The 27,426-nt window shown below is 42.4% G+C and overlaps 2 protein-coding genes and 1 long non-coding RNA gene across 4 annotated transcripts in view; 1 reads left to right on the forward strand and 2 right to left on the reverse strand.

The window, feature by feature from the left end:
• The window catches only part of LOC122574448 (spermidine synthase), a 189,949-nt gene that overhangs the window by 66,601 nt on the left and 95,922 nt on the right, over window positions 1–27,426 (reverse strand). The window lies entirely within an intron of this gene.
• Window positions 1–27,426, forward strand: part of LOC122574457 — a 93,873-nt gene that overhangs the window by 40,148 nt on the left and 26,299 nt on the right. Inside the window, exon 3 of the long non-coding RNA XR_006319066.1 lies at window positions 22,053–22,102. This is a non-coding gene — a long non-coding RNA (uncharacterized LOC122574457). The remainder of the gene's footprint in view (window positions 1–22,052; window positions 22,103–27,426) is intronic.
• LOC122574450 overlaps window positions 1–27,426 on the reverse strand; it is a 68,057-nt gene that overhangs the window by 7,059 nt on the left and 33,572 nt on the right. Inside the window, exon 2 of the mRNA XM_043742076.1 lies at window positions 13,455–13,818. Within this exon, the coding sequence (XP_043598011.1) occupies window positions 13,455–13,645 (191 nt within the window). The 5' untranslated portion in view covers window positions 13,646–13,818. The remainder of the gene's footprint in view (window positions 1–13,454; window positions 13,819–27,426) is intronic.

Below are 27,426 nucleotides of genomic sequence, written 5' to 3' on the forward strand. Positions count from 1 at the left end.
GAACCGATAAATTATCGACGATAACCAAATAATTAATCACGATACTATTAATTTTCTCTCGCAACTATAAATTAAACGCGATACATATACCACGCGATATTACATTTTTGCTATAATTAATACGAAATCCTACCAACGAAAAGATCGCGAACGTGCCACGGGCATTAATTCGGAAATGTTCGATTTGCGAAATCGTCGAGTCACAGCCGGTCTAATGGAATTCATTATGCACGGAGACTATTCTTATTGCATCCAGGCTAATAATGATTTATGGTAACACTCGGTATCCACAACGACCATCTGTTACCGGTGCGTTTCGCGGTGCACGACGCAAGATGTGCAATAAACTTCGCCGCGAAACTAAATTGCTGCCGTATTATGCGGCCGCGTTTCGATTTAATGACTGCGTCTCGCCAACGATTCGAAACAGCGAAAACAGCCAACGTTGCCCGAAATCTGTAACGCTCTGTTCGTTCGCCATTGTATCGCTTAACCTGCGGAACAATATCTATCGTGGTAGTCGATCGTGGTTCCACGATAATATCGGTCCTGCGAACTATCGTACCGGGCAAGTATCGTTATCTCCTTATACGTTGTCGTTCGATAATCTTTTTTATTCTTTCGTTTCAAGTCGTCATCTTTTACTTCAGTTACAAACGAAATTTGCGCTCGCGACACTTTGTAACTTTCGAAACAATCTGAAAACAATCTGGATATAAAACTAACTTAGTCGATCAATTGGTTCGCGACGAAGCGCGAAGCGAAGCGATGGTTACTCACCCCGTAATTTCCACGCGACGAGCACTTAACACGATTTTTTCTGCTGGATTCGATCGAACGTGGCGCGCATCTGTTCCCCAATCACGAACTGGGGCGGCACGGCCGATTTGGTAATCTCGAATCAATTATTATCGATCGGAGCGCTCGCAAATTCCCAGTCGGTATTGGCAAAGGGCGCACCAGATTACCAGGGCAAACGGCCGTAACGCGGTCAGCATAATCCAACTAAAAACGAATATGTATCGGCATCAGGTGGAAATTGTCGCGAAGCCGGACGTCAATTGCTCGTTGCTCGAGCGACGATCGTTTACAGTTACAGCAAGACAGAAACACGATTGTGCCGTTAGCCAGCTGCAACCTAGTCCTTCCACGATGTATTTCGCTTTCGCGCAGTTTCATTTTCCTGTTGTCGCCCGATGCGTTCGATTTCTACCAAAACCGAATCAATTTTACCGTCTTTTACGTTACTTTTTCGCGTTTCGCCAGACGTTTCGCCGAAGATTACATCTCGCTCGCCGCTGCTAACTGTACACGGTCGAGAATAATTTGCAAAACGAATCGATGAAAATCGGTCGCACCGAAAATATCCTCTATCCGACCGATTCTCCCTTGTTGTTCCATCTTTGGTTCGTTCCACGACTGTGAACTTTTTTAGCAATTTCACGACCTAATTCGGGAACGAAGTACGTACTAGAACGCAATTACGGTTTGCTCCTGAACAAGGACCAAAATCGGCGATCGTGGTTGGCGATAATTCACCGGAAATCAACGAAACCTGCTCATCGATAATATGTCGTTGTATTATCGATAATACAGCCACACTATGCTCGACGGTCGGTCGATACGTGTAGGCGGCCAATCAACAACTTACTTTTTCAGTAAAGACGCAAGCAGAGGCGTGGGCGCTTAATTGGATGATTGGGTCCGACGATATATCATCGATAAATTGGCGTAAACAGAATGAAAGATAAAAAAAAAAAGGAGAAAGAACGGAGGATCGTTCGATTCTTCTCGGTATCGGATCTTATTGTTTCGAGCGGAGACTGGTTTGGTATATGAAACGCGAAAGGGAAGCAGCCTAAAAATTTATAACGTGTACGTTGGTTAGCCGAAGGCTCGAGCGAAGGATTTCATTGAAATTGGATATCAATGCATATTGCACTCGATGCGACATAGAAATTATGTTCTCCTAATTACCGAGACTGAATCTTTTTTGATTAATTGCCTGCGAAAGCCAGGCGCTTATAGATGTGCAAGCAGGAAGCAATCGCAAGTTGTCAGAGCGTATAAAGCTAAAAATATAATAATCAGAATATACAACTTTAAGTTACGCACAGTTAACGTAATCAACGTTTCACGGGATAATGTCGATTCGCAGTGGTGAAATTGTTCGTCGTGGAAACTCGTTTACATCGCATTGTTGATTTTGTTTGCTCGTGGCGTGCATGCATCCAAGTCCGATCCGGAAAACATCAGAATGCGCATATATTTCGCGCTTCGCTTTTCGAAAAATGATCATCGAGTGAAAAGACCGAAATTCAACAGGCCGAGAGGGAAATATATCGATGGACTTGCCTCTCGCGAATAATTGAAATTCGGGTGACAATTTTTTTACAAATTCGACGATCATCGATCGATTTGCACGGGTGGATCTTGAAATTTCGAACTTTGAATATATAAACAGTTTGTTTTTTTATGTTTGACACGATAACTGACAGAATAAAGCCTATGATATTCGTATTCAATTTTTCTATCCTTTTTAGTCCCTTGTTTTTCTCTTTGTCCGAGTGGAATTTCGTTCAGTTTTATTTCGAACCTGGCGATCAACGATCGATGTTCTAGACCGATCGGAAAGTTCTGTCGTCAAGGGATAAAAGATAACGAGTACCCCAAGATCTTTCTCTTCCTTCCATTCGTTCGATCTTAAACGACACCTGTCTCTGAATGGAACCTTACCACCTCGTTCCTATTGTTCCTTTCGGGAGAGAGTCGAGAATAATCGCGAAAGAGGGTCGAAGAGCCATCCCTCGATTAGTCGTGATCCTCGAATCGACACGCAGCCATTAGCGGCGGCGATGAACGTTCCTTCGAATCGAGCGGTAAGAGTCGAGCATTCGTCATCGAAAAATAGTGGGCCAAGAGGGTGACGATGATGACGAGCACGAGGGTGACAAACGTTCGTTTTTGACGACCGCGCGTCACAGATGAACGCAGCGTGACTGCCGCTTTGAAACGGGGATGAATCGTAATTGGACGGAAATGGAATTCGGATAGTGCAGTCCTCGCCACTGCGACGGAACGAGAGAGCGAGAAATATCTATATGTATGTATATATATACACGTGCGCGCACACACATATATACACGTTATATATATATATATATAATATATATAACGGAGATAGCGAAACAGAGAAACTAATAGACAGAGCGTGCTAGGCTGAGAAGTGACCAGAAAGAGAAGTAGATAGTCGACCGAGGGAGGGAGAGAACGATGGAACGTTAGGGGTTGGCGGCAGGGGGTGAAAAGGCCGACGCCACTGGCCTGTAACTCTATGCTTCTCTGAGCTCCGATCAATAGACGCGGTACAACATCGAACCGAACGCAGCTGGCTAAAATAGTCCGTACAAGTTGCACGCAGCAGCGGCCAGGCAGTTTTCAAAAAAGAAAAAAAAATCCTCGTCTATACAGCTTGCGTTCGATAGGGAGTGGGGAGAGGAGTGAAGGGATGATCGAGGCGAACGATTTTTCCTTCTCCGCAGACACGCGAGAGGAACGGGGAATTAAGGGGTCGACGTTGAAGCAACTCGAATTTTGGCAACGATTTCTGGCGTGTGTTTAATTGGGTGAGCCTGTTAGTCTGGCTTTCCAAAAGTTCACGAAGGTCGAGTGTTTTAGAGGGATGGTAGGAGGTGACTTGCGCACCGACGAGAAGAAGCTGCAACCGGAATGAGCAACGCTATTACGAGGATTTAACTGTTACGCTGCGAGAGCGAATGAGCGGAAAGAGGTGTCGAGAGTTTGGAAAAACAGAGGATGCCGAACGATGTTGAGAGGAACGAACCGAAATCTAGCTGCAGGTGAAAAATTTCAGTTGAAGAGAAAAAATATTTTTGTAAATGGAGAGCGGATGAACTTGACAATGGTAAAACCGGTCAAAGGGTAGTGTAAAGGTATTTTGCGCGGCTAGTTCCTCGGAGTTATTTGAAGCGAAATAACGCATAATGGGCGGGTCTTTTTCCAACGAAACGGCTTCGTCGCAAATAGCCTTAGGCTGACAAGAATCGATCGGAAAGCAGTTTTAGTAAGTTATCTTCTAATTTCCGGCGCCTCGACTTATCATGTCGTCGATGGTGTTAAGCTAATCGTGTTGATAGCCCGCAGGCAACGAGTACGTCGTACCACTGTTGGGGTTAAGAATATTTATACAACGTTTATACCAATTTCCTGTTTTCGCGTTAAAATCTCCCAATAAGTTTACCACGACGATGCGTATAAAATAACGTTACCGTAATAAGCAAAAATATATAACATGGAAAATAAGAGACGCGTGTCGAACTTTAACATTGATTAAATTATTTAACGATCTAATAATTAGCTCAGTCGAACAAAGATTGAATAGTTGATCCTAATTGTAATCGTTAATCGTTAATCGTTAATCGTTAATCGTTAATTAGGCCAAATATTGCTCTACACTGAGTTGTAACGAGTCGGGGGCACGCGAGACAGGAAAATCTCAACGTGCAGGAAATAGGAAAGTAACGAAGAAATTAATGTTCTCCCGGAACGCGTCGGAAGAACGGTGCCTCTTTTTTCCAACTGGTTGGCTTCGTGGGCGAAATTTGCCACGACACCGAGCGGATGCTTCTCCCCGATAAATAAATGCACGATCGGGAAAAACTACGGCCGCGTTGGGACGTAATTCGATTCGAGAGTCGGACAGAACTCGATTGGCAGAAGTCCCTCCTGGCGCGCGCGCGCACCCATATGGAATTACTACGGGGACGACGACGAAATTCGAACTGTCCTATCGCTTTGTCCATCAACGAAGACGAAGTAGACCAGAAAAATCTCCAATTCGCTCGGTCAGCGATTTCTGCGGATTGTTAAAAAATAGAGGAAAAATGAAATTGGATCGAATGGAGAAACGTTCATCGGTACGCGAGCCGCGTGATAAATTATAGAGAAACGAATCCTCGTTAGTTCGAAAGAAAGCCAATTTTAATTGAAACAGGAAAAACGTATAAATTTATATTATACGTAAACACGAAGATTTTTTATTCTATATGTTCGTTATTGTCAAAAATATATAATATATTTTATTGCGTGGCCACGAACGAGCGAAAGATCGTACATCGCGTTAGAACGATCATTCTGCATAGCTACAGAATTAAAAAATATACGAGATATATTTCGTGGAAAATACATGTGGCGCCACGTGAAACTTCTTGCTTAATCCGAGACGATCATTTTCATAACTGGATTCCCCTAAAAGACGGTAGGTCGGGGTTACGTTCAATAAGGGCAGAAACGGGGGTTTGGTTCGCGGGCTGTGTTAATCGCTTCCAAAATTAAGCCACGGGGAGAAAGACGATGTCTCGGAACGAGAGAGGAAAGATGATCCCATGGGTATTGAAGCGGCTGAGACATTGGGAAAAGACAGAATCTTGGAAAAGCGAAAGGGAATCGGAGGACGAGGGGGAGACGGCGGTAGGAAGATTAAAAGGAACGAGAGGGGACGTAGGGATTGGAAATAGTTGAAAAATTCAGGATATGAACGGGGCACGAACGTGAAAAGAGTAGAAACGAGAATGAGAAAGTAGAGTGACGAGAAGGGAAGTGGAGAAGATGTACTACAGTTGATACACAAGATCCCAAGTTTTGTAACAATTATGAAAATAAATAAAAATCATGGAGTAGTCCGTTCCTCGTTTATTTTCGTTTCAACCGCTTCTAGAAGATGACAGCCCTTTCTTACTTGTATCTCTCTTCTTCTCCATCTTTATTGGATTATTTTGTACAATAGGACAAATATGAAAGGAGCAAAAGTAACGACAGCGAAAGGGCGGGGAAGAAATAAGGGGAAGAAATAGAAAGCGAGGATGGGAGAAAACAATGAAATAAAGAAATTGTATGACGGGAGAAGGGAATCGAAGAACCGAGTGGCGAGATGAGAAAAGGTACGAAGAAATTAAAAGTAGACAAAAGTTTCGGAAGAGATGCGTAGAAGAAATATAAAAAAAGTGTATCGAGTGGAAATGCAAAGTACGACGAGAGAGACTAAAATATAAATATGCAAAGTCCTCCATGATCGAAGTAGAATTCGTGGATGAAATTTTGCTTGTCAACGGAGAATAAAGTATAGGAATACGAATCGGTCGCCTATTTCGTAGCGAGCTATTCGAAGCTGACTCTCGAGAAAAAACGACGAAAGCAGAGGCGCGCGGGTCGAACAGGAAGCCAACGAAGGCAGGATTAATAGAACCGAGGGAGGAGGGTGGGAGAGAAACTCGGTGGTCGTCGGAGTGAAGAGAAGAGATCGCGACGAGAGGCTCTCGCCACGTCGAAGAGAATATAACTTAACGGCATAGTTGGCCACGCTGGCCGAGGATTAATTTAAATATTGACATGACCCTGCAGCCGGCCACGCTCGACGAAGCGTCGCTAAACGTTCGTTCAATTTGCGTGTCGCCCTTCGTTTCTCAAGGCACGATCGGCGTAAATCTACGCCGTGAAACGTTTCATAAACGGGACGGTTATGCTTCCACGGAGCTCACGAGCTTTCACCAGGGGCGATTACACCGAACAAGGTAAAAGTTACGTAAGTGTTCGGTTTTTCGAGCGTTTCTACGCTCGACTTCCTGTATTCGACGCGAATTCCGGTCAGTGCAATGGAAACGGAGATTGGCGTTACGTGGAACGAACGTCGAGAGACTCGATGGAGTTGCAGGATGTTTATCGGTGTTGCGTTGCTGCCGCTGTTGTTTCGATGGTTTGGTAGGGAATCGAAAAGCGATATCGAACGGCCGTGCAGCAATCGTTGATAACCTGAAGCGACCTTTGAAAATGTAGTAACGAAATGTAGTACCCATATACACCGCCGTCTAATAGTTCCAAATCGATATAATCATCGATCATAAAATTACATATACTGAAGTCGAATGAATGTTTTATAGAAGTTACGCGATAGTTTTTGGATTGCCAATTAAAATAAGAAATTATAACCGCTGATTAGAAAATGAATATTATATGCAAAAAATGTTTTGCCGCGCCTGTTCTGCTTGAAACATGGGACTGACTATCTTTAATCCCAAAAGTGATTTCGTCGTCGTTCTTGTGGTTAATATTTGTACTTCCTTTCCAACATGCTGCGGCACGTCCACGACATCAAAATTATCTGTATAATAACTGAATAATATTGATTATAACGTTAATCTTTGGTCGAAAAAAAATAATTTAAATAGATAGAAAAAGAGGAGGTGGTATTCTTTTTCGCAGAAAGAGCAGTCTTTTAAGAAAATTTATCACGATCATGCGAATGAAAGATTTCGTTTAATTTCCTACGTCATTATGCACGGTTTCGCCCCGACAATGGATTTTCTTATTACCGTTCGACATTATGCATTTTAAAGGTGCGCTGAGACCGGTGCACGTGATCGCCCACTAAATATAATGCGTCCGATCGAGAGCGAACACGAAGGGGAGATCGTATTAAAATAGCCGGTGATTAACGACATCATTCCTACGAGCAAGAAAGTGAAAAAGAAAGGGTGGAAGGAGAATGGAAAACGACCGGAGGAACGTTAGCGACGAAACGAACGAAAGATAGAATGCGAAATCGATTGCGCCCCGCTGAAATAAGAATATTTAAGGAAACGTCGAACCGAACGTTCTATGATTAATTCGTCGAATTTCTTAGGATTCCTCAAGATCTGCCGGAATATTACATCGGGCTTAGTCCGTGATAGAAGAACATGGTAGAAAAATACCTGTTTAATACTTTTAAGGCATTTCGTAGGGTGTGAAAGTGTTATAATTAAAGGAATGCGAACACGAACACGAAAACAAACGCGGGGAAGAAGCAGAATAGAACCGAATTGTCCTTATCCCGTGGTTAGCCTCGCCCTTTTTAGAAAATAGAATCCCTGTATTCGACGATGCAAGTGCTCGTCTGAAATAACCGATCGTCGAAGCGTGAATTTTTGCGTATTGTCAAGCGATGAAAAGGGAACGAATTTCGATCACGAAAGTAGCTGCAATTTCAATATTGCCGAAGCTCTCACCGACCTATTGGACTACGACGACGTTCATAAAAAAGTTGCATTATTATTCGATTTTTTGCAACGTTTTTCTCTCTCTGTAGATTCTTCGAATATCAAATTTCATCGAGTAATTTTCATAGCAGAAAAAATGATATTCCGGAAAGCTCTTAATTTTCTATTCAAAACTGTTTTCCTCGAAATTACAACTCCGACTGCTTATTGCGTTTAATCAAAAAAGAAGAAAAAAAGAGGAAGAAAAAAGGAGGAGATCCTATGAGCTGGAAACGGAAGGTTGGAAAATGGACTGGCGTAGAAACTAGTTAGAGGGTAAAGAGTGGTAAGACGATGGTCGAGGCACAAGTATGTAAAAAGGGGGAGTTTGCATTAGAAAAAATTAGACTGCCGAGAGGAAAATGAAAAGGACAGAGGCAGGATTGGAGAGCGGACGTAGGTTGGAAAAAGAGAAATTCTCCGGGGTGTCGTGACGGATGAACGTGTTGTACCAACCGCCGGTTCATTGTGAATTCATCGAGGATTTTCCAAGTGATTTCCTCGGTTATGTCCGAGGGTTATGGCCGACCCTCGGCAAGCAACCGTGTCGTCACGAGGGGAGAACAAGGCAGACATTGCCAATTTAATATTTGATCGCCTTTTTCTCTCTGTTCCTTCGTTTTACGTCTTCTTTTAATGTTACATTTCTGTCTCTATTTTATAGTAAACGCATTGCGATGTCTGAGCAAATGGATCGTCGAAAGCACAACGTTCGATGTTCAGCAATTGTCAGGGACCTAACTTTTGAAATATTTTGATAAAAGATAAACCGCAGCTGGAGAACTCTTTCTGAAAATTTTCATCGAATAAACGACCCGAAACTTTTACGCGATACTATATTTTTTCACAGAGAGTCGTCCTGAACTTTTTTCATTATTTTTCTATGGCGAATTAAGCATCGAAACACCTGCCGTACACGTACGGAATAATCGCGTACATCGATGAACGTCGACACGCCTGTACCGTTCGTTGTAATTCGTCGATAAATCCAGCGGTGGTTGTCCCAGGACCATTTCAAGCCCAATGCCCGGATCTTAACCGTATCGTAATATTCCAGGGATGCCTTCAAAACATTCCCCGTTCGCCGTTCGAATGCCGGTCGTATTTCGGTCTGACAGTAAAATTCCGAATTGCCGCGCGGCAGATTAGCCTCGGTTAGTTGTACGTTTATGATTAGTCGGATTCATAGATTCCCCGGTTCGGTGAGTATAACAGTCGACGGCAATCTGTATGGTAATACGGCTACCGGTTTTGGGCGGGTTCCGCGACACCGTTCCGTGTACCTATGGAACTCCAATCAGAGACTTCCCATAATCCGGAGGTTCGTGGTAATGCAAGACCACCGAGAGAGAATGCTCGTCCGAAGATTGCCCGATTCTAGTTCCACGTTTCTTATTTTTCTTCCGAATAACCCGTGTAATCGAATGCTGCGTTATTTTCTTTTAAGCCTTTACACTTGTTTCTAACGAGCTTTCAACTTAAAGAAGATCTTGATAAATTTACTATTTAGTAAATTTACCACGTGTCATACCTCGCTCGCGTCTATTTATTTCGTTGGCACTTCAACGATGTACCAGACGTATCGACAAGTAGTTTCGTTGTCAAGAAAACCCACTGGAAGCGGTCTCTCTCCATCCGTTAACAAACGGTCCTTCGTTAATAATTGAAATTTGCCGGTCGCGCTAACGTTTCATTAAAATTTTATCATGCGCTCGGAATCGCATATTCCGCGTAGCTTAAAAATGGATAATTATTTGCCAAGTGTTTTCGGTGAAACGATAACGACTGCTCGACTTCCGATGGCACCGTTGAAAATTCCGGGCCCGACCGTTTCGCCGCACTCCTCTCTGCCGTTTTAATTAACGTTCATTCAGAAACGAGACCAAATTAATTATTTACACGCACCCGTCGGGCTAATTATTTAATGCGAGAATAGTACGTCGCGACAGTTCCGTGTTGTATTTATAAAAGTATAGCGGACCCGATTGTTGCTACGCTCGGAGCGCGCCACTTGAAATATCGGCGTTGCAGTGTCGCGCAATTGTACGATCTCATTAGTTCGTGATATGTATCATAAATACGATTTTGGAGCCTTTGCTATGGGAAAATCGACGTATAAATTCGCTGGTCGATTTACATTCCAATATCTTATTTAATTTTAACGACGAATTTGAAAATTTCAAGCGGAACACCGCTACGTTAACGTATGGAACGATTACAGTCAACGGAACATTTTCCAATTTCGCTAATTACATGACAACATATTTCGTGGTCATTGAAATCGGCGAGACGTGCCCTTTTCCGTCTAATCGGCCCAATTTCTCCTATCGAATCGAGCAATCCAAGTGGTAAATGACATAGGCGTGGATAAAATAAAACAAAGAAGGGAATCGTCTAGTGAGAAGAAAGGACGACTTGGTAAAAGGACATCCGTGAGAGAATTCAGACCATCTCGTTGGAGATTGTTCTTCCGCAAGCACGAGGCGCAACCGACAGTCTGCCGGCCAATTAAAGGGAAACGAACCGCGATACGCCGGGAATACCGGGCATCTGTTTTCGAATTCCGTGATCGTACGCAAAAGAGGAAGCCCTTCCGGAGCCAGTAACGAAAGGATATCGTGGTCAGACCTCCCTCGTGGCGCGTGTTTAAATTCCTAGGTCGCAAGACGTCTTTTTACCTGGTCGATGCTCCGAGGCGAACAGGAAAAAAGGAACCATTAGCCCGCGCAATTATCCTCGGACGGACAAGGCTAGAGTTACGCCAGCTAATAGCGCCGCTTCCTGGCACTCCCTCGGGAGACACGGGTGAACAGGGCAGAAAACAGAGAGGGAAGCCTGCCAAGGAGAACAGAGAAGGAGCGCGAAAGGGTGGCCGAAAGGACGAGACGATGGAATTTAACGAGACAAGAACCGCGGCAAGGGAAGAAAGGGTTTTTGCGTGATAGAAGGCGAGGAAGAATGCACGAACCGAGACAGACAGATAGACAGACAGACAGACAGACAAAGAGAGAGAGAGAGAGAGAGAGAGCAGAACGGAACAAATTTGACGCGATAGGAAGAAGGCAGAGAAGAAGAAAGTGGAAACATGAAAAGGAGGATGATCGAGATAAGAGGGGAGATATTCGACGAGATAAAACGGTAGAACATGGAATAATGAGTTTGAAAAGAAAAGTAAATGGCGTGAAAATATAGAATGAGCAGCAAACGTATAGGGAAGACCTAGAAAAATAAAAAAGACCAAGAGAGAACTATGAAGTTGCACGAAAGAAACAATAGAGGGAAAAAGTTTGCTACGAGACGTAAAAAAACTTTATATACCGAAGAAATAAAGAAGAACGAGAAGGAAAAGAAGAGAGGAGAGGTAAATCCGAATTTTTAAGTGTAAGCAGACGGAGTTTTGAAGAAACGTGAAATTTAGAACGCGAAACAAGTTGAAAACGTATAGAGTTATATTATCGTCGTAGACGTACTTGTTTAATATAGATAATACATATTGTATAATATATGTAATAACGTATGCAATGAAATTATTATTGTTACAAGAGCAGATACGAAAAGACGATAATGAAGAAAAGGGCTTGCAAGGCCAGACAAACGAAATATAACAAAATATAGGAGAGAGCTGTCGCGATACGAGCGTGTGAGAGAGCGGGGCGGGATAATAAATGAGAAAGGGACACGACGTAATAAAGGGAAGAAAAAGAAAGGAAGAGAATGGAAAAAAAGGAAGCGAGAGAATCTATGCGAGGGAAGAGTATGGGACGATTGAGAATAGGGAGAAAAGGGAAACTTAAAAAGAGAAAAAGTAAAACTCGGATAGGGGAAAAAAGAAGAAGAGTAACTCGATCCGACAGATAGAGGGAAGACGAACGACGAGATATCTCGCATTATCGATACCGACGTTGCTACGATCGAAAGGATCCTCGGTAGAATCGTGAATTTCAAATCGTGTTCAAACAAAAGATCCTTTAAATTAAACTTCTCGATGTTTCTTCCGAAGCGGACGCGTACGCAGGTCTACGCTGCACCAAGAAATTTAATAGCCAGAATGGAAATTATTTTAGAAGAGGAACTTTTCCATCCAAGAGAATATATTCGTACTCGTGATTGGTAGATATGCAGAATTTTCTCGATATTTTGGAACTGAAGAATTGCATAATTCTGTAAAAACGGATCATCGTACATACCTTTTAATTTAAATATTATGTAGAATTTATTATTACTTCTCTTCCTTAAGCATTTCTATTTGTCTATTATGTTATTTTAGCACGAGCAAACGTCGTGTTCGAATAAAATAAGAATTATTTCACGGTTTCTCCCAGTATACTTAGCTGTACATTGTGCAATGGATTCGTGTGGCTATCACGTCATCGAAGCTCATTGATTATACGTCAATAACGAACAGCAGCGATGGTAGACGGTATAATAGAGTTTATGAATACGTATCAGAGGCGAGTTACGTGCAAATAAATTTTATAACTTTGTTCGATATCCCTCGAACAGGAACTTCCGCGAACCTTTCGACGTAAGGAGGATTTTAATTTATTTAATAACTAAAGTTTCCACATCGAAATTTCTTTCATTTCTGTGGATCTACAACTTTTTGCGAAATTGTAAAGTATCTCACGGAAATATTACCGACAAGGTATAGCTTATAAAATGGCAGTAACAAACCCTGACAACCCTTTTGGCGGTGAACGTATCTATAAATTGATCGAGTCATAAAAATTTCTACACGCAAGTTGCTCTATACGCTTTAACAGGGTTTACATAAATTCTGCGCAAAGTTTTTCTTGCGATTACGAAACTCTATTTTTTGTGCAATCTCTGAAATCAATGTCTGGATGATATTTGATAGGTCACGATAAGGTGAAAGAGGGAGGATGATTTAGCGTGGCTAGCTCTCCCGATCCTTTTTACAAGATTAAAGTGTTCTGATGGAGCGACCAAAAGGTTAAATATTACATACCTCGTGCGATTCGAGGAACCACTTTCGATTAACCGACCGTAATTTATTCGGAATCCTATTTCCGGTTATTTCGAAGCCAACGAAATAATTCGTCCCTTTGCTTCGGTGGTTCTCCATACGCGTTAATCGTCGGATTCAACTATCGCAACAATATGGCGATAGCTAGATATATTAATACAAAGATTCATCGAGAGAGAGAGAGAGAGAGAAAATAATTGCTCTGATATCGAATATGCGCAAGTACTATAATATTAAGAAAAATATATTATAAAATATTTCCCGAGGATATCAAATCTTTCCCTCGAATCGATTCTCCATCTCGTAGATTCGACGCTCAGAGACTCTTCTAACAAGAAATGTGTAATAATAAAATGAAACGTTTCGACACGTACGTGGAGACATCGGGGTTCGTCGTCGATTTCGGTGCATAAATGCGCCTATAGAGAATCGTAATTCCTGGCGACATGGTGCGGTGCGGTGCGGCGAAGCGATGGATCCCATGGTGGCTCATGTCATCGATGGTGCGTGTCACGAATGCCAACTGCGCTGAGGACGCTCGTCTATCCATATCCTTCGTGGGCATGTAGCGTGTAACGAGCGGTCCTCGCCCACGTTATTGTCCACGATCAAGGGGCAAACTTGCTCCAAGTGGCCGCCGACCACCGGAAATGTATCGTCGACTGGCCGCCTTCCGCTGGTCACGACTCGTCGCACATTCCTTCCGTTCTTCCTTCCTTCCACCTGGCCCCTGACAACCTGTCAAGGTTAAAGCCCCAAAAGGATCAACTTATTTGACGTTTTGATTCTCTTCCGGGCATAATAGCTGTAATTGGATGCGATTGGATGTGTCGTTGCGATTGGATAATTTTATAATCAGTGTCGTAATTAACACAACGTCAAGTTAACTTGTTTCCGTTATCAAAGCGTTTCAATTTATGCAAGAAGCGAGTAATCGAAAATTCCATTTATTATAGCCGACGAAGGACAAAGAGACGATAAAACGAATTTAACGAAGTCGGAGATCTCATTTTCGTGCACGCTCGCGCCAGTAATTACATAGTACGATGATAGACAGATTGATAAATAAGTAGTCACGTTTGTCCTTGGGAAAATGTGGTCTTTGCAATTAAACATTATTCGCGGCTCGTCTCGTTTCTTACAATACACGAGGACGGTCGTATATTGCCTCGTCAACTTCCGATACTCAAAGGAAAATATCTTACGATTTCGTTTCAGTTCTCTCTTATCAATATGTAAGTATGTACTGTAAGGTTTCAAAAAGTAGGAGGAGACATATCTTTGACACGCCTTTCGCATACTTATCCTTTTTACTTATGCGCTTACTTCTTGCAATACCTCTCACAATGATGGATAATGCGCATTAATTATGTTACTCGTTCAATGATAATATTACACGTTACACGCGCAGCTGTAACAATACGCAATTATTCTAATTCGAATGCGTTATGAAGGGTGATTTTCCATCATATTCCGATGATTTCGGCGCCTGTTAGCACTCCATTGTTCGGTTCGCGATGTTAACAAAATTATACATCCTGAATAACAACGATTGTCCAGATCTGGCAGACACGGTTGAATACGATGATCCATGAATTACGAGAAACGAATCGATCGATATTTATTAACCGTATTTTGTAACAAACGTGTAACAAAGTTGTCGAAGAAAAATTTTTGTCAGCTCGCGCAACTCTTTTGCGATAGTTCGTTTCAAAGCTCTATTTAGGTGGAGCTCTATTTACGCACTCGTGTTACTGATTGTTTCACAAAGCAAGGTAACTCGCTAGATAATATTATTAATTTTCTAGTATCTTACTCTATTTCAACAACCGCGGGGAAATTAGACGAATTTCTTACAACTCGATTGCGTTATTTAATCGCTTGTGTAATAATCGTGATAAATAATTTCATTCGCTCGATTCGCATCGCGTACGAATTTCGAAATATCAATAATTTATTTCATTTGCATAATATTAATCATACAATATCCAATCAGAGAATAATAACCGACATCTTTCCTTGACAAATTGTACAATTAATATCAGATTGGTTGAAAGAAATTGAATAAATCGTTGTTATTCGAAAACTTTATAACATAAATGTGGAAATTATAAAATCATAAATTTATTTCTCTCTCTCCGATAACAATTTTTTGGGTAACACCATACACCGTAATATAGATCTTTAATGAATATGTTGGTAGAATTCCAGAATTTGCTTCGTTATCATTTTACCACAAAAGTTATAGCTTTTACAGAGGCGATAATTTCCAAATATCGGCCTATATATCACGTCAAAATTGGTACAGAAGGTTCCCAATGTAACCGCGGTAATAAATTTGATTAATTTTGGAACTGGGAACAATTACTTTACAACGTATGTATAGCTCGTAGTGATTACATATAATTACCATTTGATAGCTTATTACGGTTAGAAATAGATCATTCCACGAATTTATCACGTTCCATTAATTACAATATTTTCGATAAAAAGACATGCATATGTACGTATGACACCGTTATCGTTTTATTTGCATCAATGTTTGAGGAGCTTGTAGCAGATTGCAAGAGAATAATTTATTACAAACTTCTGTCAATCGATGAAACACTAAGTTCGGACAGATATTGCTCCTGGTATACTCGTCTGTGTTAATGGTTGATGAGATCAGCAATTCGTTTTATAAATCAACGCAACGTTAGATATTCAGTAGGCTGGAACGTTCAACCCTAACATCTCCACCTCGTTCAATGGATGCAACATATGGATATAACATTGAATATATCCAGGCATTAGTTGGCTTCTGTTCCCTTTTGGTTCTATTAATCGTCGATATCGTTATTCGAAATAAATCGTAGTAAAAAAAAAAGGTGCTCGTATGTTCATCGATAAAAATGCTGGCAGTTGTATAATTGCAAACCAGTCACCGTGATATTTTCCCCAAATTCACAGCAATTTTTCCATTGTTTGCTAATTGCAGCGTGTTTTGGTAGCAGGAATTTATCGATTGCAGTGGGAAATACACGCGGGAATAGACGTATCGAAAAAATTTCAGCGTAGCTTGCTAATGAAGATTCGCCGTAAAATATTCACATCGATGACCCAATGTAGCTGATGCGGGAAAAGATATTCAGCCGTCTCCGCAAGATTGGCGTGTAATATTATTAGCGAAAAATTAGTTTCAATATAGGGTCTTTTTGTTTGATATAACGTTTTTAATACGGAGTACTCGTTGGAAATTCGTAGACGAGATCTTATGGTGCGATAATAAGTATACGTATAGAAAAAAAAAGAAAAATATTGGAAAATGTACAAGTACAAAAAAGACACCTGCCAAAGATAGCAAAGACGCTCCGGTCTCTTTTCACTCTGCATTTATCCAACAATTAGGAAATTTTAATCATCAAATCAGCCAATCAACGTAAACGTTGCTAATTTCCATCCGACTATTAACTACAGCATGCGACCCATCGAGTTAGCAACAACCAATACACAGACTCAATCTCTGGCAGGACAATGTTCTAATCTATCGTCCGAGTGAATATCGGGCTTTACGTAATAATCGATCTCCACGATTATATTCGCATTAGATTGCGCAACATGGGGCGTCGATTAGGCGAGCGACCCTCACGTGGTCGCTCAATCGATTTTCATCTTTTTTCCTCTGTTTTTTTTTTTTCCAGTCGGCACACAGGCCACTCCTTTGGCCGGTTGGCTTTGTTGCCTTGATCGGCATTATTGTTGCGCGGAGTTTAAGGCTGTTCGAGGCCATTGACAGATGAAACAATTAAACGGCGTATCGGCTAATTAGTCCGAGCTGGTTGGTGTGCACGCTGTAAACACGTGATCCACGTGACTCGACCCCGCAGCAATCGAGGAATAAAGGATGCACATTGGGGCGCGTGTACGCGTATTGACGCTGGCAAATGAACATTGTAAGCGGTTGGTAACGAGCCGCGTAATCTCGTTGACGACCACTTTGGAATTTCCAAGGGAACATTGGTCGTTTCGTTGTTCTTTCGATGTTTTCAGCAGTTTCGGATTAATTGGAATCGTTTGTTTCTCTTTTGTTACCATGTTTTCTATTATAATAAGGGTAGAATGTAGCTTTTTAATCCCCTATAACCGCGTATTGCGTCGACGTGACTCGTTATTTCGAATAGTTAGCCTTTACTTGTATTTCGAGTGAAATTTATCTAAGTTTGGCAAATATACGACCGGCGATATACGATTGGCAAATACACAATCAGTACATGTACCGATCCATGAACAAGCCTGCCATAAAATATCGCTGCCGAGCCCCACGCAACCATTCGATTAGCTTCAAAACCCCGATAAAAGACTATATTACGGCTGTATGCCGTGAGTTTAAAAAATAACCGGTACACGCATCGTACGAGCTTCCATATCTTGGTAATGTTACGCGTCGTATTCTCCTAATACGAAATCCTAAATTTCGAGTAAAAATCCCCGCGGATCCCGAGAAATTCATCTTCGAAGATATATGCACGGGAAGAAGCGCGTCAGCTAAGATGTATCTCTCCTCTATACGGCTGCTAGGCACCACACAGATACGTTAGAATGTACGTAAATGGTACATCGAAATAGGTATATTTGTACATTTAGACGTAATCCGTTCCAGGCCACGGTCTAAAGTAAAATATTACGGTTAAAATTTCCATATGCGAGAACGAAAATATGTTCCCATAAGCGCAAACGTTCAAACCTATCAGCGATGTCGTGACTACGTCAGAGGCTCTCGGGGGAAAAAAAACTAGAATATATATAGAACACACAAGCACCTACAAGACTTCGAAATTCAATTTCTTTGAGAAGGAGTCTCCGTACGAAGACACCTTTTCCCAGCATTTTTCCTTTATCTCCGCGGGTAGAGTCACCTGGTGCCCCGTGGAGCAGAGTCACATAGGGGTGCCCTCTCGCGAAGCGGTACACGTCGCTAGGTCGCCACATCCAATATTCGTGCTATCGCGACGGGATAGGCGCACAGCCGGCCGACACGCATATCCCGATGGATGAACGGGAAGCACGATATTACGCGAACGCCGTGCTGGATAACCGTGCGACGCGATAAAGCCCCAACCTGGGAGGGTCCTGCCGTTTCGAGGAAACGATGCCAGGGGGATCGAAGAGTGGCCGACACGGCAATAAACAATTACTTAAGGCAGTGTTACGCGCGCGGCACACCCACGCATTAGCCCAAGTAGAATGCCGCACCCATCCGTGATCGTGGCCCGTGGGCTTGGTTCCTCCATTAGTATACAGTATACACATTGATGCGGCTGAACACGGTAATACCAGGGAATAACTATGTACACTAGCGTTCAAAAGTATCCATAAGTTATTTTTCGTCGGATTTATTAGATCGGCGAATATGAAATCGTTTGCTCCAATCAAATCTTAACCGCGAGTTGTTACTTTCGAGCGAATAATCTGCCAACTACCGCTATCTCTTTCGTACGCAACACCTTCATGTATGTATATATACTATTATGAAACCATAGCGGCTCCTTTACGACTTCCCAAAGTGAAGACTATTTTTAAAAATACCGCGATTCATCCTACTTCCAAACAACGTGCTAATTTTACGAGCGACACGAATATTTCGCCAACAAATTATTCAACATACTTCACGCTCGAAGAACATTGCCGTTGTTCGACCAAGTTCCGCGATAAACTTATAATTTAAGCGCATTACTCCGGACCGCGACGAAACGACCTCGTAAACGAGCGGTGTTTAAACAATTCGACGGGAAGGCATTACCAAAGGAATGAAACAAGCTGGCGTTCGTGTAAGTATGACCGGACACACCGGAACGATCAATCATAGTTTTCAAACAACGAGTCTCGCGGAAACGAAAACTCGTAACTACTGGAGCTTTCTCTCTAGGAGAAAGAGAGAAAGGAAGGAGAGTGGCAGGTTTGGTGGGACGATGCGCGTAAAAGTAATCGAACCAACAGGAACTTTGTTTCCGCAAAGAAAAACGTCCGAGAACCAGGCTGCTAGCCGCGTTTTATCGATCTTACATCCTTTTCAGGTCATATCGAACGGCTGATTACCGGATATTAGGAGTTACGTCATAATCAAGTTCGAAATCTCACCGATGGATAGACCGAGAAACAAAGTTTCGATGATAGAATGAAGCTTCGATTGGTTTTTACCGGTACATGCGCTTCCATCGCTGCTCCTGTCTTTGTTCTCGCATCGGCGATGAATTCGTTAACCCCCTGAACACGGCGTTTGCCCTTGCTATATTTCACCTTCCTATTGTATTACTCCGGGAAATTAATTTTTATGCTTGGGCAGAATTTTTAATAGCACGCGAATATTTGGATCATAAGACGTCCGTGATTTAATAGAACTAATAGGATTAACGTTGGAAAATTTATTGTGTAATTTCTATAATGCATCGATGGATGCATTATGGAATAGCTTGATCGATTTACACGAGCTCTATAGCAGTCGTATCATAATTTAACGCTATTTGATCAATTATTCAATTCGATTATAACATGCTAACAAATTTCATTATGTACGAGCCTGTATAACTGGCTAATTATTCAACGCAAAATGATTAAATTTACGTATCTTTAAAATTAACGTATATGCTAATCGTTGCTGATATTGTTTAAAAATATTCAATGCTACTATATTACGTAGTTGGCAAAATACAAACGTAAATATGCAAGCATGTACAGAGATGTGCACAAAGAGAAAAATAAATTAGCACGTGTAAATGCACGGTCGTGCGAAACGTATCAGTGATACAGGTCGATGATAATTCAACCCAACTTCTCTATCGCTTGTTTCAAACTCTAGTCCAGGATTCGAATAACGATTTAAAGTTACTACTTCAAACAATTAATTATGCTGTATTTAAGTTTTAGACTCGATCGTAGGTCGTAATACAGATTATAATAAAGAACAGAACTAATTATGAATAAATAGCGCAACGATATCGGATTCCTTTTCCCTTGCTCGCAGCCGTGGCAGTAACAATGTCAATATCATTCGATTACGAATGGCAGCGGAACATTTCCAAGATAAACCTAAGGTGTGGTAATCATTGGAGTTTCCGCGACTTTAATGACCGTAGTTAGGGCCATACCAAGGCAATTTACCGTGAATGCAAACGCGTATACGTGACTCATAGTCATTCCTTCTAATGTAACTAACTCCCATCGCGAGAGTGGCTAAAGGTTTCGGTCTGTTTGGACCTTCCGTCGTTAGCTTCGAAAATGAATTGAACTATAACGCGGCCTTAATGTTTGATCATTCATAATCGTTTTCCCTTAATGACGCTGCTAATGAAATACATTGGTTCAAGAAACTACAAAACAGTGGTACTAGTCGATTTTAAGGAAGAAACGAAACTCGGAACCTACTGAAACCTAAACGTAACGAAGAATATGTCGTTTTCGTATCTTGGTCGTTTAAATATTATTCGCAGGATCGCTCGTCGAATACTTTGTTTCGCTTCGTTTGCGTTCAACGTTATCGAACGTGCTAAAAGAAGTTACACCAAAAATTCTTCACGGTGTATTTACAACGCGTTCACAACGATATCCCTTGAAAATACTCCGCGAGTTTGCGAGACACGGGGAATTCCAGCGGACGACTTTTTAAATTTCGCGTTCTCCCGGTAACAGGAAATTTTCTACGTGCCACCGGCCGGTCCCTATGGCGCAGGAATTAAGATTTATGTCAGATTCTTGTCAGCGCAGCTGTGAGCTGCGATCTGTCGCAAGAAAATCCTACGTACATCCTGGCTGCGTTTTGCCACGCATCGTTATAATATTTAAAAATATTTTCCTCTTATTATACACATATTATTTCACGTATCTTTCGCTTTTGTCTCTTTGGAATAAAATTTACGCTTCAAATTTGAACTTTTTTAAATTCCGAGAATGGGACTTGTAAAGCGTCTTAGATGAAGATCTTCGAATCAAAGTCTGGAGGATTTTCTTCGGGTTTGATAGAACGACGTTAATCTTACCTGATATAAAGGGAAGTTTGTAATTGATAAAAGAAGCGACAGATGGTGCAATTAATCCGGGAAATTGAATTAGTTTTGTCCGCAGATGGCAGCGTGGAAATACGGTTGTAATTTGAGCGATCGATGTTTTATGTATCCATAATGTAATGAAATTAGAATTTTATCCTCTGCTTAAAGTTGTTAACATTCTCGTCGACGTATTTCTTACGAAGAATCGATGAAAATTTCTAAAAATATCTCCTCGGAAATAGCAAACTCGTGCTTTATCCAGTCGGTTGTATACGATATTGGGAAGAAAATTCAGCCGAATCTTTACATCGCTGGAATCAACGACATTTAATAATTCTTCCTGAATAGGATAGTCGTTGGTTCGTAGAACGATAGAGCGGACTATCGTTAGTTTCCTGCTCTTCCAGGTGGATCTCGAAATCGACGGCGAGGCTGACAAATAGCCTAATTAATCGACCGAATTTAATTAACTTCGTACACCCATGTGCACCGACACCGGCACACCGTTCCAACTTATGATTCGGGTTCACGCAACTTGGCATGCTGCATCTCTCTCTCTCTCTCCCTCTCTCTTTCTCTCTCACACACCGTTTCAATCGTTCGATTCGCTGTCTCGCTCGGGCTTCGATTCGTTTCGAGCCCCCAGGCCATCGAGTCCAGCCCAATTTCGTCCTAATGAAAATTGACTTTCGGGAATTCGTGCGACGAGTCCCAGTTTTGACACCTCCATCGTTGTCCGGGCTTTTTTTCCATTTTCCAGAACCACGGCTCGAATTTTCGATCGAAATTGAGATCGACACTCGGGAGAACGAACGGAAAGAGTAGAATTTTTTTTCTACCACGGAACTTGTTAACGGTTAGTCCGTTAATTGTTAACATTTCGAGAATTATATACATCTATATCTCTCCTTTACATAAATATTTATGACGTTGTTATATTTTATGTTGCAGGCTTGTACATGGCGGCGCAAAACAGAATCACCAACAGGAGTATTAAATCGGTGAGTGACATCCGTTAAAAACATATTTACGTGATAATCTTACTACACATTCGCAGATGATCGATCGTGATAACTCGTGAATTTATCGCGTAAATTAATACAATGGAGAAGTAACTTGCAAAGTATCTATCGTATTATTCGATATACTTTTCCATCAAAATTATACTTTTTCTTTAACCGCAATTGAAACGTGAAAGCAAATTTAAACGAATTGCGCGAGATAAACGCAGATCATTTCGCCCGTGATATGATAAATCTGCTTATAAAAACACCCGTGCTCAGCAAAAGTACAGTTTCCTTATTAAAATTAATAGAAGAATGCAAGTGTTTGCGTTCTCAGCTACTTCCTCGCGCGCTGACGTTCTTCCGGTTCTTAGCGTTTAAATGCACGTTTCAACCTTTTCAGATCTTTTACGTACTTGTACTATACACCTTAGCCCTAACTATCGATAGTTGTTTTTCCGCGAGATCGAAATTACCAAATACAGCCTCTGATCTCAATAATGCAATTTCAACGCTCAAACTGTAGACGAAACGATACTGCTGCGAATCCTACTTTCTTTACATCTTCTACATCGATCCCCTTCCGCAGGTCCATGCGTAATAGCTGCGGTGACCAAATCGATATTCCTCGAACAACTTCTCATCGCAATGGTCGATAGCCGCGTTACGCTCAATCGGCGCATAACGACAGATGTGCTGCGTTTTCGTCTTGGGAACCTGTGGGGCCGCTATTAACGACGGGATTATGGTGCGTTGTGCGTAGGGCTCGCAAGGTGCAACCAGGGCCTTGCCATCTGCTCGTGCACGTGGCCCTGGCACGTGCCACCAGCTGATAATAGCGCCTTCGATCCCGTCTCCGCCGCGCCGCGACGACACGAGCACTCGTGCTACGTGCCCAACATTTCAAGCGGCGGCTGTTTAGGCGATAACGAAATTTTCGGCCCGCACGTATGCTGCTCGATTATATCGAATATCGTGCAAACCGCCTTGGTTAAACGATTTAATCTTACCGCGTCCTTTTTTTCCTCTTTTCGAAGAGACATTGGCTGACGCTATCGCGAGGAATCGTTTCGGGGAAGTTCGAAGCAACGAAATTTTGATTGATGATATCGTCAGCCGCAAATACCTATATCTATATGGAATAGCATTGTAAAACAAGAGAAAAAAAATTACAAACGTATCGCGCGATTGATCAAATTTCCCCGCTGTTCGATTTTATCAAGAATAAATTCGTCTTGCATATTTGTCTCCGGCGTGCGATAGTCTTTCCAAATATTAACCTTTGATCGCCAACTATTCGCTGTACAAGCGATAAGCGTGAAGCGAGAGATTCGATAGATTTAGACTACGACCAAATTCATATCGTACGCGGTTACGAAACGAAGCGGTAGCTGCTAATCCTTTGTCCGTGAAAGTGACGGGGCTTACAGTCACGAGCTTAATCGACCAAGCTCGAGACTAATAATCGTACATTTTGCAAAGTGCAGTACCAAATCGAAAACGAAGAACAAAGTTTTCTCGCATAAAGCTTCGTGTACGAGAAAGTTAATCGGAGTATTATCGACGATCTATGCGACCTGTTGCAAAACCCCGTAGGATCGATTTTGAAGAATTAAAATACACGGTTCTTTGGGAAACGGCTGGTTAAATTCGATTCGAGGGAATTACGAGACTTATCAATCGTGCTTAGGGGCGAAAGAAAATCAAAATAAAGGACAGGAAGAACACGATGTTTCTCGGTCCCGGGAGGGGCACGACGATGAACGTCACGCAAATCGTCCGTAGGAAAAGGCAGAAACGGCGTCGACCCCGTAAAATGAAATTCATCGCTTAACCCCGTGGAGTCTTCTCTGCCGTATGACGGCGGGGCCGAAGGGTGTGCTAAGGTTACTTTGCGCTTTCTACGTTTCATTCCCCTGGCTTAGCATACGTGTAAGGTCGTGGAAGCTCGGTTACCCTGAGTTACGGCCGCATAATCCAGCTCCCCGTGGCATTTCCCTTGCATCCATCCGCGCTTCCCCTTCAATTCATCTCGGACCCATCCCCGTGCAACTTTAACGTCACGAGGTCATCGTAAAACGTATCGCTATTCCGCTGAAGGCTGAGCTGCGACGGAGATCGAGTCGCACCGCCTCTTGCTCGTTTCTACACATAATTTTCAGTCTCGTCGTCGTCGTTAATAGGGGCGTGCACCGCGAAAAATTAAAGGAAGTTCGCGTAGGAAAAGGAATAGCGCGAGGCTTGATTTTATTCGTTCGTTGGTTTCGTATCTTCTTCTCTTTCGTTGTTTCGCTACGACAATCGCTTAATAATAGTCGCTTCTCGAGTCCAGCCTATCCTTTGTATATCTGTTAATCGGTCGCTAAACTCCGCTCGTCCTGTAACGACGCGCGAAGAAGGACGAAACCTTGCGAGCACCGTGTTCCAAGTCCACCGGAATGTCTTGTAACCAGGCAATTATCGCATTCGTCGACGCGTGGCCCGTTTTGACGCGCATTCGAGCAGGGGTGGTAGGAAATTTCTGGTGAACAACAGCTGTCGGGTCACCTGTTCAAACAGCCGTATTTCGCGGCACTGTAAAATCGCCTCGTGCCATGGTGAGGCCAGGTGAGGGCCGCGTTGCGGGCATCGAGTGGCGTTCGATACTATCGGAAAGTCCCAGTCAGCGTGACGAACGTCCTAGGAAATTTCCACGCTTCTTTCTCCCTACCACTAAGTCGAATTTACGATCCGTATACTGTACAGGGCATTAGAGAAAAAGGTCTTACGAGCTTAGGGAATTCATCAAGGAGATAAAAAGTGTCTAATCAACGTATATCCTAAAATCGACCTTTTCAATATCGTATTCAATTTCGCTTTCACCAAGTTTAGACATTTTATGTTACTAGTTTCTCGTTAAGGCGTGGTCTCTTTGTCCGTTCGTTCTTTTCGGTAAGATTACGAAACGTTGGACGAAACGAAATATCTGGCGATACGTTGTTCCGACTTCTGATGAGATAGAAGGGCGTTCCACTTAAAAACATAGTAATTGACTTTGAAATTATGCTTGACCTACTATTCCCCATATGCGAGCCCCATTCACCATATGTTCAAGTTCAAGCACTGCCACTTAAACTACGCTTACATTCGAAGGCACGTCCATTTACAAAAATAAATCGCCTGCGCGTTTATTCGCGTTAATTTAACTCGCTACGGTACACACTATATGTTACACATAGTTTCGAGAAGCACAATGCATAATCTCTAACCGAAATAACACACTTTACGGACACAGGGTATGTAACAGCAAGATTATTATCGGATATTTATGCGGAGAAGTCAGAGGGCACTGTTGTGCCATAATCTCGACGTGTTTAAATTTGCTACAAGCGCACGTTTAGCTAGATAAATATCCCCAAAAATACGATTACTATCGATTTTATCAAGCGCGTGTTCCGTTTCGTTCCATTCCGTTCTTCGAAATACGTACGTAGCTATGAAAGTCGAATCAATCGCATCGATCGCATCGATATCGAGAAATAAATTGCGCCCGAAAACGCTTCCATCAGCGTTCGTTTACGTTATCACGGTTGTAAAAGAGAATGCGCGTGTCAGGAGCCGCATAAATTTCAATTAGATAATCCAAAAGTCACGTTTAAGGTTTCCAGCGGGCGCGGCAGTCCTAAAATAACAGGGCAAAAGGAGGCGTCGTTGATGCCCGCAGGCTGAACCCGAAAACAGAGGCTTCGTCGTCGCTCGAAATTCAATTCTGCGGGTATTATAAATAAGCGTGAGCGCCGGAAACTCGGTCGATCGACAATTATGAATCAGCCATTGACGACGATGGCTAGCAGCTTCGTCATGCCGTGGTTAATGTCAATGTGGTTTTTCCCCGCGCGATGACTCAAGAGATCTATGGATGAAGTTGACCCGAGGAAATCGAACTGCTAGATTTCTCCTTGTTTCGTTTTACTCACGACAGATGGAAGATAACTGTTGGAAATATCAATTCGGCCATCTTAGATACAAATACGATGATTATTTCCAGTCTGTTCCAATTTAACGAATATCAGTTGACGATTTTCTAATACGATAAGAATAATAATGAAAAGCAACGGAAGCAAAAAACAAAAGGACAGTACACCGGAAAGTTACGCGGACGTTAATCCGCTGCAAGTTAAGATTCGTTTAATACAAAAATGATGCAAATAAATTCGCAACGAACTTGCTAAACCTCTTTTCGAGTTAATCGCCGCCACCCCCCCCCCCTCCCGTGTACTTAAACACTTTCTGACTTTCGATCCACGTTCGAGTTGCCGGGTAAAAAGGGGCAATTCAGTTACGGTTTAATTTCGAACTCTCAACTGGCTTTGTAGCCAATCGGATTATTCCTTTGCGAGCTAAAAATTCAGCGCTCTCGTAGGAACACGATTCACGGTGGCAACAGAATCCAAGAAGAGACGGAGCGACGGAGAGAAAAAAGCAAAGAAGGCGGCAGAAGAAAGAAACGAAGGGTGGAAACAGAGCTCGCACGGTTTTAAGTTTGGCATTTCGATTTTTCGGAACGGAGTCCGCCTTGTTTTTCTAGTCGCGAATCGAAACACGAATGACGGTATAATCGCTGGGAGAATAAAAACCCATGGAAATAACCGATTTCCTGGCTTCCATCCCGATGTAAATTTCAATGCAAATATAATTGTCCTTTTTACCGCCATCTTTTTCACGAAATTCCTCACTCGGAATTCAACGATAGAAGAAGTGGAACGTAAAATTTACAAGAACGAAACGACATCGAATAATCGTGTTTTCAACGGCGATACCATATTGCAGATAAATAGGTATTATCGACGAAACTATCAGAGGAAAAGTAAGAATAAAGACATGTTCGAGTAACTTCTTTAAAACGAAATATCCGTGTATTGTCCGTTAAAGACAATTCGTTGGTTGAACTATCGAGTCGAGGGAAAAGCCCGATCTAAAATCTGAAAGCCTAATCTCGTTTTGAAGCGAGGTGTCGCGTGGTTGGCGGAGAAGCGTGGATAAAGGCGGCGATGGGTTCGAGAATAGTAGGAAGCGAGGGTGCGGCGACGATAGCGGTTGCCATAATTTAACCGGTGAGTTTAATAAGGCATACCGTAGCTCAAGCCTGCCGGGCGCAAAGTGTCAATATGTCTGAGCCGCTGAGTGATATACTTCCGGCGTTCTTCGTAAAATTGAAGAGTCTCCCAGGGGCGAGAACCGTGTCGGTCCATTCTACCACGCCTCTCGCTCTTCCGCCCTCGTGTCATCGCGTCGTATCGCCGATCAAAGTCACGAGACTCTCTTTTTCTTCGGGAATCACG

Source organism: Bombus pyrosoma, linkage group LG13 (genome assembly GCF_014825855.1).
Source record: "Bombus pyrosoma isolate SC7728 linkage group LG13, ASM1482585v1, whole genome shotgun sequence".
Classification (NCBI taxonomy): Eukaryota; Metazoa; Arthropoda; class Insecta; order Hymenoptera; family Apidae; genus Bombus; species Bombus pyrosoma.